Here is a 16722-nt window from a genome sequence, read left to right as displayed (position 1 = left end):
CTTTTGCTGAGCTTCCATCAGAATCTTGTACAAGGGGTCCTTTGTCCAGAACAATCGTTGTTTGGTTTTAGAACGTCCTTTTCTCCTGTCGAATTAGCAACCAAAGCTAGCCAAGTGGCACGAAGCTGTCCATCTTCACCAAACGCAGAGAACGGAAACCGCCAAAACTCCCAATAAACTTTCAATAATCTGATAAAACTATATTGAAAAAACATACTTTACGATGATATTATCACATGTATCAAATAAAATCAAAGCCGGAGATATTGGCCGTCTATAACGAAAGCTTTTCAGAACGCAATCCAGGGTTCCTTCCCGCACCTTGCTGAACAAAGGAAATAGTGGTCACGTCATTCCAAGAGCTCTTGTTCGACCTCAGATCAAGCTAGACACCCCATTCCACCTCTCACTGCCTCTTGACATCTAGTGGAAGGCGTATGAAGTGCATGTATATCCATAGATTTCAAGCAAATGAATAGGAAGGCCCTGGAACAGAGCCTCGATTTCAGATTTTTCACTTCCTAACAGGAAGTTTGCTGCAAAATGAGTTCTGTTTTACTCACAGATATAATTCAAACGGTTTTAGAAACTAAAGAGTGTTTTCTATCCAATAGTAATAATAATATGCATATTGTACGAGCAAGAATTGAGTACGAGGCAGTTTAATTTGGGAACGATTTTTTACAAAGTGAAAACAGCGCCCCCCTATCCCAAAGAAGTTAACTTCTTGTTAATCCAACCATGGTGTCAGATTTCAAAAAAACTTTACGGCGAAAGCAAACCATGCGATTATCTGAAAACAGCTCCCAGCAGACAAATCATTACAAACAGTAACCAGCCAAGTAGACGAGTAACAAGTCAGAAATAGCGATAAAATTAATCACTTACCTTTGATGATCTTCATATGGTTACACTCACAAAACTCCCAGTTACCCAATAAATGTTTGTTTTGTTCGATCAAGGCCCTCTTTATATCCAAAAACCTCAGTTTTGTTAGCGCATTTTATTCAGTAAAACACTGTCTCAAACAACATCCGGTGAAATTGCAGCGCGTGTAATTCAACAAAACAGAAATTCTCATAATAAACATACATAAAAGATACAAATATTATACACCAGTTTAACTTCTACTTGCACACAATCCCGGATCCGGGAGCACCCCCATCAGTAAAAAAGCTGACTAGCATAGCCTAGCATAGCCTAGCATAGCGTCACAAGTAAATACTAGCATCTAAATATCATTAAATCACAAGTCCAAGACACCAGATGAAAGATACACATCTTGTGAATCCAGCCATCATTTCTGATTTTTAAAATGTTTTACAGGGAAGACACACTATGTAAATCTATTAGCTAACCACGATAGCAAAAGACACAACTTTATTTTTCTCCACCATTTTTTTCCTGCATAGGTAGCTATCACAATTTCGACCAAATAAAGATATAAATAGCCACTAACCAAGAAACAACTTCATCAGATGACAGTCTGATAACATATTTATTGTATAGCATATGTTTTGTTAGAATAATGTGCATATTTCAGGTATAAATCATAGTTTACCATTGCAGCCACCATCACAACTCTCACCAAAGCAACTAGAATAACTACAGAGACCAACGTGAATTACCTAAATACTCATCATAAAACATTTATGAAAAATACACAGCGTACAGCAAATGAAAGACAAAGATCTTGTGAATCCAGCCAATATTTCAGATTTTTTTAAGTGTTTTACAGCAAACACAATATAGCATTATATTAGCTTACTACAATAGCCAACCACACAACATCATTGATTCAAGCCAACAATAGCGATAACGAATAAACCAGCAAAAGATATTAATTTTTTCACTAACCTTCTCAAACTTCTTCAGATGACAGTCCTATAACATCATATTACACAATACATATAGAGTTTGTTCGAAAATGTGCATATTTAGCGGCACAAATCGTGGTTATACAATGAGAATAGTAGCCAAGCTGCCAACAATATGCCGGGAGAAATCTTGGGAGGCGCACCTAATCTAATCAGTAACTAAATTTAAACTTGACTAAAAAATACAGGTTGGACAGCAAATGAAAGATACATTAGTTCTTAATGCAATCGCTGTGTTAGATTTTTAAAATTAACGTTACTACGACATACAGCGTGCGTTAAAGCGAGACCACACCGAAATTAATGGCGGAATATGAGTTTTACATTTTTCAACAGAACAACGAATTAACATCATAAATAGTTCTTACTTTTTGATGAGCTCCCATCAGAATCTTGGGCAAGTTGTCCTTTTTCCAAAAGAATCGTTGCTCGGTTGTAGATTGTCGCCTTCAACTTTGGAATTAGCAGTAAACATTAGCCATGTGGGCCAGACGTGCCCAACTCACTAGAACGCAGCACAAATAAATACCCGAAAATCGCAATATACTGATATAAACTGATATAACTCGGTTTAAAATAACAACATTATGATGTCTTTAACACCTATATCGAATAAAATCAGAGCCGGATATATCTAAGGGCTATAACGGGAGCTTTCTAGAACGCCATCCTGAGGTCTGTCTTGCGACATGGCGAAGGAAAGAAAGAGAGGACCCCACGTTGCCAGCCCATTTATAAGGCCTCAGATCTGCCTAGCAACTCCATTTCAATTCTCACTATTTGCTGACATCCAGGGGAAGGCGTATGCAGGGCATCTCAACCAATAGAAGACATGCAAATTAATAAACCGACCTCAGAACAGCCTGCAGATTTCAGATTTCTCACTTCCTCATAGGAAAATTGCTCCAACTCGAGTTCTGTTTTACTCACAGATATAATTCAAACGGTTTTAGAAACTAGAGAGTGTTTTCTATCCAATAGTAATAATAATATGCATATTGTACGAGCAAGAATTGAGTACGAGGCAGTTATATTTGGGAACGAAATTATTACAAAGTGCAAACAGCACCCCCTATTGAGAAAAGGTTAAAGATAAACTTCTTGTTAATCCAACCGCTGTGTCAGATTTCAAAAAGGCTTTACGGCGAAAGCAAATCATGCGATTATCTGAACAGTGCCCAGCAGACAAATCATTACAAACAGTTAGCAGCCAAGAAGGAGGAGGAGGAGGGTGTTGCTTGGAATCATCATTGTTCTTCCTCTGTCAGGCATGGTTACCTGCAAGGAAACACGTGCCGTCATCATTGCTTTGCACAAAAAGGGCATCACAGGCAAGGATATTGCTGACAGTAAGATTGCACCTAAATAAACCATTTATCGGATCATCAAGAACTTCAAGGAGAGCGGTTCAATTGTTGTGAAGGTGGCTTCAGGGCGCCCAAGAAAGTCCAGCAAGCGCCAGGACCGTCTCCTAAAAGTTGGTGCCCCGATCCTGCAGCTGAATCACCAGTACAGAGCTTGCTCAGGAATGGCAGCAGGCAGGTGAGTGCATCTGCACGCACAGTGAAGCGAAGACTTTTGGAGGATGGCCTGGTCTCAAGAAGGGCAGCAAAGAAGCCACTTCTCTCCAGGAAAAACATCAGGGTCAGACTGATATTCTGCAAAAGATACAGGGATTGGACTGCTGAGGACTGGGGTAAAGTCATTTTCTCTGAATCCCCTTTCTGATTGTTTGGGGCATCCGGAAAAAAACTTGTCCGGAGAAGAGAAGGTGAGCGCTACCATCAATCCTGTGTCATGCCAACCGTAAAGCATCCTGAGACCATTCATGTGTGGGGTTGCTTCTCAGCCAAGGGAGTGGGCTCACTCACAATTTTGCCTAAGAGCACAGCCATGAATAAAGAATGGTACCAACACATCCTCCGAGAGCAACTTCTCCCAACCATCCAGGAACAATTTGGTGACGAACAATGCCCTTTCCAGCATAATGGAGCACCTTTCCATTAGGCAAAAGTGATAACTAAGTGGCTCGGGGAACAAAACATCAATATTTTGGGTCCATGGCCAGGAAACTCCCCAGACCTTAATCCCATTGAGAACTTGTGGTCAATCCTCAAGAGGCGGGTGGACAAACAAAAACCAACAAATTCTGACCCACTCCAAGCATTGATTATGCAAGAATGGGCTGCCATCAGTCAGGATCTGGCCCAGAAGTTAATTGACAGCATGCCAGGGCGGATTGCAGAGGTCTTGAAAAAGAAGGGTCAACACTGCAAATATTGACCCTTTGCATCAACTTCATGTAATTGTCAATAAAAGCCTTTGACACTTATGAAATGCTTGTAATTATATTTTAGTATTCCGTAGTAACATCTGACAAAAATATCTAAAGACACTGAAGCAGCAAACTTAGTGGAAATTAATATTTGTGTCATTCTCTAAACTTTTGGCCACGACTGTAATTATCCAAAGACTTGAATAGTTCTGTGGCCGTTGTTAGTCGGCAGGGACAGCACACACAACATATCCTCATGCACAACATCCTGAAATGTATATTGCACATAAACAAGCAGTATTGCCTTGTCGTCAACATCGGTAGGTTCGTCAACCTGGATTGCATACCACGGTGACTCGTTAAGCCTCTATAACAATTGTGCCTCATCATCCTCCGCTATTTCATCAATTTGCCTAGTAACGGTGGTAGCCGAAAGAGGAACCTGCTATCTTTTTAGCTGCAGCCTCTCCCAAGAGTTCACGGCAAATGTCCTTAGCAGCAGGTAGAATCAACTCCTCGCCAAGAGTGAAAGGCTTCTTGGCCTTAGCAATACGGCTAGCCACTAAGTATGACGCTCTCAGTGCAGCCACGTTTGTTGACGTGGCTTTCAAGACTTGCTTCTGTCCTTCTTATTAATGTTTTCTTCGCTCAAAGATTTCAACAAGTATCTTATTTTACTGATTTAAAAATATATATTTATCCTTTCCGTGCTGCCCGGTAGTGAATGTCCTGGTCCGCGGCCCGGTTTTTGGGGACCGCTGGTCTATATGACAGCGAGTGGTATTGTACTAAAACACCCCAGCTATCTGTAGAGCAGGAGCTCATCAGTTGGTGAGTGACAGGACTGGGAGTGGACTCATCAGAGGACAGGCAGGGCTCTGTTATTGTCTTTATTCTGTTATTGTCTTATTCTGTTATTTTATTGTTTTATTCTGTTATGTTGTTATTGTCTTTTTCTGTTATCATGTTATTGTCTAATTCTGCACCCTAACCCACAGCTCTAAATGGTGCGTAGACACTCCCAGGCTGTGTCCCAAATGGCACCCTATTCACCCATAGGGCTCTGGTCAAAAGTAATAATTAGGTGGGGGATTTTATATTTGTCATATTATATGCACGTGTGAATTGGAAATGTGTATTTTTAATATCCCAACTCCCCCTGAGACACCCTCGGAGTAATGTCACAGCCAGGGTCTGCCATTATCAACGGTGACCCTGGCGTATTTAGGTTTAAGTGCCTTGCTCAAGGGCACATCAGCAGATTGTTCACCTTGTTGGCTTAGGGATTCAAACTAAACCTTTCAGTTACTGGCCTAACTCTCTAACCGCTAGGCTACCTGCCGCCCTATGTAGGGAATAGTGTATCATTTGGGAAGCTGACTCTGACCCTGCCACGATTCACACACTGATTCACACACTGGGTTTGTGGACTCTTGGATCAATCTCCTTCTCTCTGTGATATCCCTCTGGTTGAGATGGTTTAGCTTATTTAACAAGTCAAACTGCACAACTAGGGTTACGTTTACCACCGCTATCAGACTGGGTGTTCCAGATATGCACTGCAATGGGTTGTTGTGGCTGTGCTCTGAACATGTGTGGAGTAATGTAGAGGCTTTTGTCAAAACCTTCCTTCCCTACCCCCTCAGGCAGATTCGAGACACTGTCAACTGGATCTTCAGTGAGCAGATGATTGTTTGCTACATCAACATTTTCCGCGACACATTCTGGCCCAACGGAAAACTGGCCCCCCAAATCAAGGCTCGGTCCGACACAGAACGTCGGGAGACCAAGGAGAGAGCTCAACAGAAGCTGCTAGACAATATCCCAGGTAGGTCTTCCCTCCTGCCATACAGGTGTCATCTCTGCACATTTATTAACAATGTTTTGGTCAGACCTTTTTCTTCAAATACATGTTATAATTTGTTTGCAGAGGTAAAATCGTGTGTGCAGGAGTTAATTGTATTTATTCTACAATGTTGATTTTGGGGCTGTAACTCCCTGTTCCACAAGGGTGTGCGCGTTAACCCTGCTAGAGATTATTGATATCTGACATGGATCAGTACTCAAGGGGTGTGGGGTGGAGTCTGGCGTTGGTCTTGAAACAAAAGTTTCTGTTTCAATTGGCTTATTGGATCCTTTAGTTTATTAATTCCACCATTTAATAAAACAAGCACACATAAAACTTAAAAGCCATACATACACATTAATAAAATCATCGAGGATAACACACAATAAAGTCTGGGACTTATTTCCATTGTGGTCCTCTTGACACAAGATGGAACACAGTATGTCAGTGAAATAATAAAACAAACACATAGAAGAACATCTATCTCATCATTCCAGTTACATCATAGGGGTTATTCATATGGGCACAGAAGACATCAAACATATTTTTACTTTATTTTTTAAAGCTGTCCAGATAGGACATTGTTTTTATAGGCAGAGGCAACTCATTCCATTCTGAGGCTCCAGTATACAAGAAAGTACCTTTCCCAGCATTACTCCTGAACCTGTATAAGCACACATCAGCAACACCTGATCTGGTGCTGTGATTGTGTGCATCCCTAACACGAGGAAAGTAATCACTTTGATATCTGGGCGCAGGACCATAAATACTCCTGTAAACCAAACCTAGTCTAATCTGGGACACCCTAGCCTCAACAGGCAGCCAGTTTAGTTCCTGAAAGCAGCTCCTGCCTATGTGAGTACATGGACTCACCTTCAATACTACTCTGATCAGCTTATTCTGGGCTATCTGGAGCTTCACCTTCATAAGTTTAGATAAGCCCCCAAACCAGGAAGTACTAGCATAGTCAAAATGGCATTGAATGAGGGCAGTAGCTAGCACTTTCATGGAGTCCTTGGACTTTCTATCCAAAAACTTAGTCCTGGCATTAACCTTCCCTAGCACCTTATTGGCCATGCTCACACCTCCCAAGCTTCCATCAAGGATACATCCCAAGTAGCTAACAGAGGTTTTAGTAGTCAGCACCTCACCCCCTAACTCCACTCTGATTTCAGACGACCTACACAATGTAGGTCTGGATCCAAAAAATAATTGCTTCAGTTTTCCCTAAGTGCAGAGAGAGCTTATCTCCAAGCCATTTGTTAATGTTAGTAAGCTCTGTGCTAAGTATGCTCTCCAACATAGTTTTACTTTTGTGAGACACCAGAAGTGTAGAGTCATCCGCATAAAGAAAAAGACGGCAAGAACAAGCATCTTTCATATCGTTAATATACAATAAAAACAGCAGAGGCCCAAGCACGACACAGTGAACCATTAACCTCTACTACTTGCTCCCTTCCTGATAAATAGGACTTTACCCAGCCTAGAGGGATACTGCTTAACCCCAGTGCCTCCAGTTTGGAGATTAGGAGACAGTGGTTAACTGTATCAAAGGCCTTCTGTAGGTCAAGCAGTACCATTCCACACAGATTTCCCTCATCAATCTCTTTCCTGGTGAAGTCAGTCAAGTAAAGTAGACATGAATCAGTGGAGTATGTTTTTCTAAAACCCGACTGAAAATCGTACATTCGACCCTGTTTGTTAACATATTCATACATTTGCTCATGTACAACTCTCTCCAGGATCTTTGATGTTACACAGAGGATAGATACAGGCCTATAATTCCCAGGGTCAGACTTTATCCCCTTCTTATACAGAGGTGTAACTTTAGCTTGTTTCATGTCCCTGGGAAAGGTGCCTTGTTCAAGAGAGAGACTAACGATATGCGTAATACAAGGGTCAATTTGCTCAGCAGAATCTATTGATAAAGATGAGCAAAACAGACCTGGTAAAATAAATAATACAAATACTTCGCTAACAGCAACTGCCAAAATAAACCTCAACATAGTGTCTTAATAGGGCGTTGGGGCATCACGAGCCAGAATAGCTTCAATGCACCTTGGCATAGATTCTACAAGTGTCTGGAATTCTATTGGAGGGATGTGACACCATTCTTCCATGAGAAATTTCATAATTTGCTGTTTTGTTGATTGTGGTGGAAACCGCCGCTTTCAAAATACTTTGTATCCATCCATTATTTTGGCAGTTGCCTGTATATTGTATGCTCCATTCCATGTCACACCACACACTGTACAAGCTACACACTGGTACATGTGTGAGACAGGGAAAATATAAGCACCCCCTATTTGACTTTTTTTGCGGACATGTTGCTCCTAGACCTGACGGGTATCTGTGGCTGGATCTCTGAATGTGAACATTTTTACAATTTGGAAATTTAGCAGACGCTCTTATCCATGGTGACTTAGTCAGGTCATTCGACTAAGGTAGGTAACACAACCACATACAGCATGCTAACTGTGTGTTTCAGATGCACTACAGAACCTGGTGGGACAGCAGAACGCCAGGTATGGGATCATCAAGATCTTCAACGCACTTCAGGAGGCCAATGCCAACAAGCATCTGCTTTATGTAAGTTCACCTCACCCTCTGTGAATGAGCAAAGTATCCTAAAACATGCTGTTGTGGTGCGGTTTGAAAGAGCCACCCCTGATTCCATTAGGAATTTCACGAACACATCTAGCTCAGCCACCTAGAGGCTCAGTTCAGAACAGCATCTCATTACTGGCAGGTCAGACCACACAAAGAGAGGGAGAATGGGTTTGAAAGGGCATGTGTACATTCCAAAAGCTTTCCCATTTGCACTATGTCAAAGTTATTTGTGTGGAATACTCTGAAGTTGCCTCCATAGATATACATATGTTACATTCTATGGTTGCCTCATTCCATCTAATAGGGGAAGATATCAGTGAGTCAGTCATTCCCATACATGCCTGCATAGGAACAAAGTGCCCAAAACAAACTCTCCTTCACTTGAGTCCAGGCTGAAGTGATGTGTTGTTAAATGGCCTCCTGACATGTTTCCTCTGCCCCTGTTTCAGGTTCTGATGGAGATGATCCTCAAAGAGCTGTGTCCAGAACTCAACGTGGAGACGGACCAGATCTGATGGGGGCGAGGCCCATATGTACGCAAAACACAGGATAGTGTGGTTAATGTGGAGCAGAACCCTAGGGCATCCTATTCCCTCCCTCAAAGGGAATAGGGTGCCATTAATATAGTGTACTACTTTTGACCAGAGGGCATAAAGTTGTGCACTATAGGGAATAGGGTGCCGTTTGGGGACGCAGCCTAACACACACACACACTGAGTGAAGGAAATGGAGGTGCTCCTGGAGATCGACATGGCTTTAGTTTAGTCTTGGTTTTCAGGGGAGAGACACTCGTTGAAGGATTATGTATTATCTTTTGTTCAAACTAGATTTTGTTAATTTTAACTCAACAGATAGATCATGAAGACAAATGTAACATCAACACAGAGGTACTATAATGTTCCAGCATGGTACAGTAAACAATGAGATTAAACTGAATGGATGATATCTTTTCTGTTATTCTGCGGTACTTTTATCTGAATGCATTTGATTATGTAGTGCTCAAACTAGGGAGACAAGCTTCTGTTCCTGTTACTACCTTACATTTCTTTGTTTTGTTCAGTAGCTGAAAATGACAAATCAGTCCCACTGCCAAGGTCTGTTGCAGAAAGCCAGGCTATTGATTGATTACTTTGTTATGGATCCAAAATGTGAATAGTTGTGAAATGATGAGTGTTGTGCTCATATAATGAAGAAACAAGCTGCATACCGACCTCAAATACATTCCCCACCAATGTTACATTATGTTCATTGTAGAACGGCTTCATTGTGCAATATGTCATGTAAAGTCATTGTGACAATTTTATTTGTGACTTATTGATAGATTTTATTTTTACCCAAAAATTGTTTAGAGCATTTATAAGCAATAAATTGCAAAAGAAAAATGTATGACTTAACTATTTTTTTGTTATTTATCCACTTTAGGAAAATTCCTTGTCAATATAAGCTTCTCAAAATTGTATTAAATTGAAACCATCTGAACTTGGATGCTACAAATGTATATAAATTGCATCTGAATTCAAGGACCCCAAGTTCATGCAGAGTAGTACCGGTAACACCGTTCTAATGTGTGGAATCTGTAGTTATTAAACAGTTGTTACACTGGGCACACAATCGCCGTACTCCTATCCATACCAAACCCACACACTGAACACAAAGCATTCAGGTCTGATGTTATTTACTCAGTTAATCTCAAAGCAACAGAGGAGACTGCTATCTGGACTCCCTAACTAAGGTCATGATGGTGGATCTCTACATTCTGCTAAAGATGATGTCCCTCTGGAGGTCCTGGCACACTTCTGGGCTTAGCCGAGCAGCCTAGTCAAAGAGAATCCAGTTTCCAGTATGAGATTCAGAAAGGTGATAAAATCTTAATCAAATCTTAATTGGCCTTCACTGATACTTATGTTGCTATTTCAGGCAAATGGGTCAAGCAGAATTTGATTTGATTTATTAGGATCCCCGTTAGCCGAAGCCAATGGAGACAGCTAGTCTTACTGGGGTCCGACACAACCAAAAAGACAGACATTGACATACATTTGAATGTGTGTGCCCACCTTAGTGAAGTAGTGCCAGGCCTTCTCCTTGCTCTGAGGAACCCCCTTTCCCAGTTCCAGACAGCGGGCGTAGTAGAAAAGAGCAATGGCCACGCCCTTAATGACGTATTCAGGCAGGCAGTCGGTGACCATGGCGATAGCAGCAATGTCATCGTAATTGGTAATCCTACATTTTCATTGTGGGAAGATGACTTCTTTGGCACACAAATAATACTTTTCTTAAAAATAGGCTGACATTTACATTGGAATATATATTTTTCCATTGAGGTGTCACTCGAACATTACAGCCTACAATTTAATAATAGCTTCAATCAGTTTCCTTGTGGAAATAGAGGGTAGTAGGTTAGCCGCAGCATTTTTTTTTTAACCTCTTGACTTCTATCTAATAAACCATACATATTTATCACTGCTTTAGTGTTCTACAGATGGTTAGTGTCTTATGTATTTAACTGCCCTTTTTTTCAACACATTTACATTTTCAACTCCAACAAACAAAAGAGCTGCAGTGGTATTTTGCGGGCTGTATCTCATCTCTCATACCGACATGAACAACACAACCACGCTGCACTGCTTCCAAGGACTCTTTGTCTTACTGCTGGTTGGAACAACTCTGATGGGACCGGCTCTCTATGGGGTATGTTACCAGCAACAGCATAATGAATATGGTTCAAAGGGAAATCAAATTGCTGTTGGTTAGGATACTATTATACGTGTCAAAGGGAGATTGATTGAAAAAGACTCACACTTAACTGTCATTATTGTGGTGGATAACCTGTGGACAGAACAGGGAATTTACAGTATGATATACCCTATGACAGTACCTTTTGGCAAGGGCTGCTGCTCTGGAGTAGAGCTTCCTGTGGTAGTAGTAGGCAGCCAGGTGGGCCTGGGCGTACACATTCCCCCGCTCAGCCGCTTCCTTCAGGCACTGAATGGCAGCCTTGGGGTCCTGCTGGATGCCCTGACCATACAAGTACATGATCCCCAGTGCGCCCTGGGACTCCAGACTGCCATTGCCACAGGCCTCTGAGTGCCAGAAGAACGCCTGGAGCACAGGGCACACACATGCACACAGTGGGGAAACAGAGTTATGAAAGGGAATAGTTGAAATAGAATCCTGAATTATTGATCAAGGTGAAACATGTCATGGGTACAGTAAACACATCATACCCTTTTGAGGTCCTGTGTCTCAGGTCTAGAGTAGAACATACCCAGAGAACTCTGAGCTTTTACACAGGCGTTGGGGTTTCCCTCATTAGCAGCAAGGAGCCAGTAACTGAGTGTGGAAAACAACACGGTCACTGCCACAACAGTTCTCCATGAGTCAGCAAACATCTCAAACATTGTGCCTGTGCTTCTGCTGACCTTTCTGCTTCTGTATTGGATTGCTGGACCCCATAGCCCTCCAGGTAGGCTATGCCAATGTGATACAGAGCAGTGTATCTGATGGAGCCTGCCTCTGGGCTGTTCCACTGGACTACTCTCCTCATGTAGTCCACTGCCCTTGCCTGGAGCAAAGTACAACACACTGCACTTGTCAGACTCAGACTACTCAACATGTACTCCCAGAAACCCCAGACCAACGCAACAAACAGGTTACATTGTGGAAGGCAACCCATCTGCCTAGGGAGACTACTCAACATGAGGTATGTTTGGTAGACTTACAGTAGTTTGTATTTATAACATGGTAGTAGCAAGCGTGACAGTGAGCAGTTTTTAGAGATGCTCCATTGGGTTCTTCAGTTACCCATTATAATTTATTATGAGGTGGAAACCCAGCAAACCAAACAAGGAAGAATGCACAACACTATCAATACCGTGACTCACTTGATCCATAGCAGTGCCCAGGCCATCATAATACATGACAGCTAGCTGGAAGAGGGCTCTGGGGTCGCTGTCCTTAAGGCCGTCAAAGACTCTGTCTGCCTCCTCATAGCGTCCCTGGCCCAGCAGTAGAGTACAATCAGAAAACCAGGGCATCATCGCTCAAGCTCAGTATACCTCACTGGTATTTCTGCACTACTGAAATGGCTCCTATATGGCTCCATTATATCAGAGGAAACCACATGGCTAGCTACATTTCTCTGTCCAGTATATGGGCATATGATATATGAATGGGAGAGCTGTTACCTCATAATAGTACAGCTGTCCCAGCAGGAAAAGGGCCTGCTTGTCTCCCCCTTCAGCTCTACCCTTCAGCAGTCTCTCAGCCCTCTCCACCAGAGTGGCAAGGCTCTCTGAGGAGAACAAATCATGTGGTTCAACTGGCAGGTTGTGTGTTTCTGTGCATTATTTTTTTTACCAGGGCCCATTTTCCCAGACTGTTGTGGATCTGAGGCAAACAAACTGAATATTTTACAGAATAGAAGGAAACCAAAGATTGTGGGAAATATTTGTTGAGTGATTTCACTTCTGCTGTGGGTCGATTAAAGTTTGATCTACAAAGGTGAATATTTTCAATGGTTTTCCTTCACTTTAAAGTCACTCCCTAACTCACCTTAACAACAACAACTGTGGTGCGTCATAACAGCTGATCTGAGGTCATGAAACGTCCCAGTTCTAAAGTGACTGTCTGTTTTATCTTGTGCTGAATACCTTGGTGTGAAGTCGGTTTCACTCCTTCATCTCGGTAGACATCCGTGATGGCACGAAACACCTTTTCTTGGCTGTGTTTCTTTGGAGCTTCGATTTTATAATCCGACTTCATACCCTTGCCTCAGAGCCTGCAATACATCCCTATATATTTACAATCTGTTTGCCAGGATACACCTACGCTTTAAAACATCAAATAAGAACCCAAGTTGATTGTTTTTACTGACTTACCTTTCACGCAGTTTGTTCATTTTGTGAGCATGAAGTCTGCAGTGCGCTTTATGCTACGACACAATATAATCTGTTACTAAGCAACTACTAAACAAATACTGTGCGTTCAGTAAATCACACTACTCTATTGTTGTGTAGATGTAGGCAACTAGTATGTGCTAACAGTAACAATGACAATTATCATTATCACAACACAACGTTTGATTAGGCCTGTTTGAATATTCGCCTATTGGATTATTAGAAAGGAATGATACTTTATCTGAAAATTAATTTGAAAAATAAATGTTGACAGAAAATAACTGATTGCCCATATTTTTGTTGTTGTTGCTGAAACTGTGTAAACCCTGGTGCATTTACAACTGATGTCTAGGCTATGTTGTAAATCCGTTTATGTTTAGTTGGAAACTCAAATATTTTTTGCAAGTGAGACAAAATAATTGCGAAATAATTGATTAATTATATTACCAGGTGGTGGTGCAGTGTGTGAGTTACCATTGCAGTGGAGAAGAATTCATAGTTAGAGTGTAGAGAGATACCCCTCAACCCCACACGGGATGTTTAATATTGCCATATGCCAAGTGAGAATGTAAATTATATTTTCCTTTTACTGACAAGTAAAAAGGCGTAGGCTACATGGCTAGATAGAATCCGAATATTCTCCGCAAAGACGATAGCTACAGCCCCTCCTCTCGCCCGCTTGTGCACAACGGACGCCAAGGTAACACAATGTACACAGATACAGGAACGAGAACAATTCATAATTTTATAAACCAAGCTGCGGATCGAAGACCCGCGAATTCAAGGTAGATTTCTGTTTTAGAATAATACGGAATTTTTAAGTTCAGTTATTTATTAAAGATTATCTATTGATTTATTATTATTATGGAATTTCCAACGGTGTCATCCCATAATAGATAAACCTAGGAGAGTTCATCAAGGGTTGAGAATATAATCCATTATAACAATTGAAGAGAATACAAATGGTCAACATTTACTTTACAGAGGTAGCTATTAAATTGAATAGTAATTGGTGGTTGGGCTCACTGTTATTCCCTAAAGATGCCCCCAGAAGGAGGGAAGTCAGATATGGAGAGGATTGGAATCTTCAAGGAAATGCGATACATCTCCATTGGAGACAAATACACCCCTTTTATTCAGCGTATGTACACCATGTCTAGATAATGACAGTGGACAAGGGAATTCAATTAGATGATATATATTGCACACTATTGAAGTATATACAGACAAGTAAGGCAAGATGAGATAGTTGGATGTAATATTTATGGTAAAACAATGTAACGTTAAATTCTATTTCACCTACCATTTAAGGTCCCTGCAATGAGTCTGCTCAGAAGGGTAAACAAATACTGACTGGTGGGGCCACCAAGAAGAAGTCAGGGTTACAAGTGGGCTACTTTGACACTCACTTTAAGCGGGTCTTTGAAAAAGAAGCCCTCACAGACCCTGTGAGGCTCGCCCGGCAATACAGGAGTCAGCAGTCCAAGAAGAACGTAGGCAGCGCCTTCCTACCCAGCAATGGAGAGAAGAAACCGTAAGCCATGAGATCTTTTTTTTTTTTTCCCCAGACGTGTGCTTAATGGCAGAGCACACATCTACTTGAGGTTTAGGCTTAACAAGACTTTAAAAGGCTGCATTAGAACAGATGGTGAATAGACATGATCCCCTTGTTTTGGTGATGATCTTGATTACGTTAAGAGACTTAAACATTAAAACAAATAAAGAATTGATCTCCCTGACCAAAACAGACAATGTCATTTATATGAAATAGTTGAGGTTGACATGGTTACAGGCTTAATTTGAATTAGCGCATGAGAAGGACCTCCAGAGCTCTGTTTCCACTCCGTCATGCAGTTTGTTCCCCAGCTGCATCATGCATTCTGTATTCCTCTACCATTCAGAGTCATATCTCAGCCAGAGAGCTGAGACCATGGAAATTACTGGGGGCCCAATTAAATTAGACCTGAACAAACTATACTGCATTTCTTAGACAGTCTGCTTGCTCCAGTGGCATGCAGCGATTGATGCCAGAACTTGGCTTACTCCCATTATTCAAGGTCAGGGGTTGGCAGCTACTACGGAACTCTGAGTGGTCCCATCCAGTCCATGAGTCCTATGAAGGTCCCCAGGAAGCTGTGCAAACCATCAGGCAAGAACATCCTCACCAACCCACCCAAGAGGGGAAGTGGATACAGGTTCAGTATGTCTGTAGATGATGGGATGTGTCCCAAATGGCACCCTATTTCCTATATAGTGCACTTTGTAGAGATTAAGGGACCATTTGGGATGCAACCATGGTGTTGTTTCACTATACTTAACAGTACAGTATTCTGTTTTCATGCATGGATAGTGATGGAGCCTTTTGTCCCATAGCTATCCAAATGTCACCCTGTCCAAAGTTGTCCCTTACTCCTCGGACCCCTATGACAGAGCAAATGAGATGTTGAAGGTGAGAGGCCAGGAAAATAGTAGTGTTGAAACCACAGATATCTAAATGTAATTATATGGTTGAAACAGTGTCCAAGATAATCATTTATATCCAGAGGTGCATGCGTTCTCTAACTATACAAGGGAGTGTATGTTTTTCAGAAAGAGACAGTAAGCCATAAAGCTATGCTGAAAGGTGGTGCTTTCCACTTGAACCTCCACCCAAAGGAATGTTTCGACAACAACCCGTACAAACTGGACAAGCCTCTGCCACCTCTGAAGAGATTGGAGGAGAAGAAGAGATTTGTGGTTCCCTTCAAACCCAGCTCACCAAACAAAACAGTGAATGTGCAGAGAGGACACAGACATCAGACCTTATGATTTATTATTACACGTGTGTGTGTTATGAGGAGATTTTATGAGGAGGTTTTCTCTGTTTTAGATTGGCGGCATGAAAGCAGGTACGTTTGATATTTACCCCACTCACTCTGCTGACCTCTACATCACCCGGAGATCCAAATCTGTGACCGTGAATAAGGAAGGAAAGGTATTTCACCCATCTCCCGGACCAAAGAGCACCCCCGTGAAGAGCATCATCAGTGTTAATGTGAACAGGTGAGACTCCATCTCGGCCATCCATATCCTCTCAGACAGAATAATATTTAGAGGAAATTGTGTTTGACTGTTCGGGTCTTTGGTTTTTCAGGGCAGTGCACTCTGCAAACTACACCATGAATATACCATCTGTGATGGCATACTGATGTGAAAACTTGCTATCTGAGGTTGTACTGA

The 16722-nt window shown here is 41.8% G+C and overlaps 3 protein-coding genes across 4 annotated transcripts in view; 2 read left to right on the top strand and 1 right to left on the bottom strand.

The window, feature by feature from the left end:
- The window catches only part of snx25 (sorting nexin 25), a 57609-nt gene extending 47607 nt beyond the window's left edge, over nucleotides 1-10002 (top strand). The window contains exons 18-20 of one of the 2 annotated variants that reach the window (XM_039012471.1): nucleotides 5799-5980; nucleotides 8487-8587; nucleotides 9058-10002. In XM_039012471.1, the coding sequence (XP_038868399.1) occupies nucleotides 5799-5980; nucleotides 8487-8587; nucleotides 9058-9123 (349 nt within the window). In that variant the 3' untranslated portion in view covers nucleotides 9124-10002. Of the gene's footprint in view, nucleotides 1-5798; nucleotides 5981-8486; nucleotides 8588-9057 lie in introns of those variants that run through there. The other variant, XM_039012472.1, reaches the window with a different exon arrangement.
- A 355-nt stretch (nucleotides 10003-10357) lies between these two features.
- Nucleotides 10358-13369, bottom strand: LOC120062158 (LRP2 binding protein). Its single transcript, XM_039011965.1, has 8 exons — nucleotides 13258-13369; nucleotides 12793-12899; nucleotides 12490-12603; nucleotides 12028-12170; nucleotides 11833-11938; nucleotides 11484-11707; nucleotides 10663-10828; nucleotides 10358-10423 (listed from the first exon to the last, which is right to left on the bottom strand). The coding sequence occupies exons 1-8, from the start codon at nucleotides 13367-13369 to the stop codon at nucleotides 10358-10360; spliced, it is 1038 nt and encodes a 345-aa protein (XP_038867893.1).
- A 1175-nt stretch (nucleotides 13370-14544) lies between these two features.
- c17h4orf47 (chromosome 17 C4orf47 homolog) lies at nucleotides 14545-16691 on the top strand. The gene is made up of 7 exons (XM_039011929.1): nucleotides 14545-14644; nucleotides 14815-15037; nucleotides 15561-15698; nucleotides 15877-15952; nucleotides 16093-16272; nucleotides 16373-16545; nucleotides 16637-16691. Exons 1-7 carry the CDS (start codon nucleotides 14545-14547, stop codon nucleotides 16689-16691), a joined length of 945 nt encoding a protein of 314 aa, XP_038867857.1.
- Nucleotides 16692-16722: the final 31 nt, after the last annotated feature.

The sequence above is a fragment of the Salvelinus namaycush genome, chromosome 17 (genome assembly GCF_016432855.1).
Source record: "Salvelinus namaycush isolate Seneca chromosome 17, SaNama_1.0, whole genome shotgun sequence".
Lineage (NCBI taxonomy): Eukaryota > Metazoa > Chordata > Actinopteri > Salmoniformes > Salmonidae > Salvelinus > Salvelinus namaycush.
Note: the sequence above shows the minus strand (reverse complement) of the source record. Positions and strands in the feature narration are given on the sequence as shown.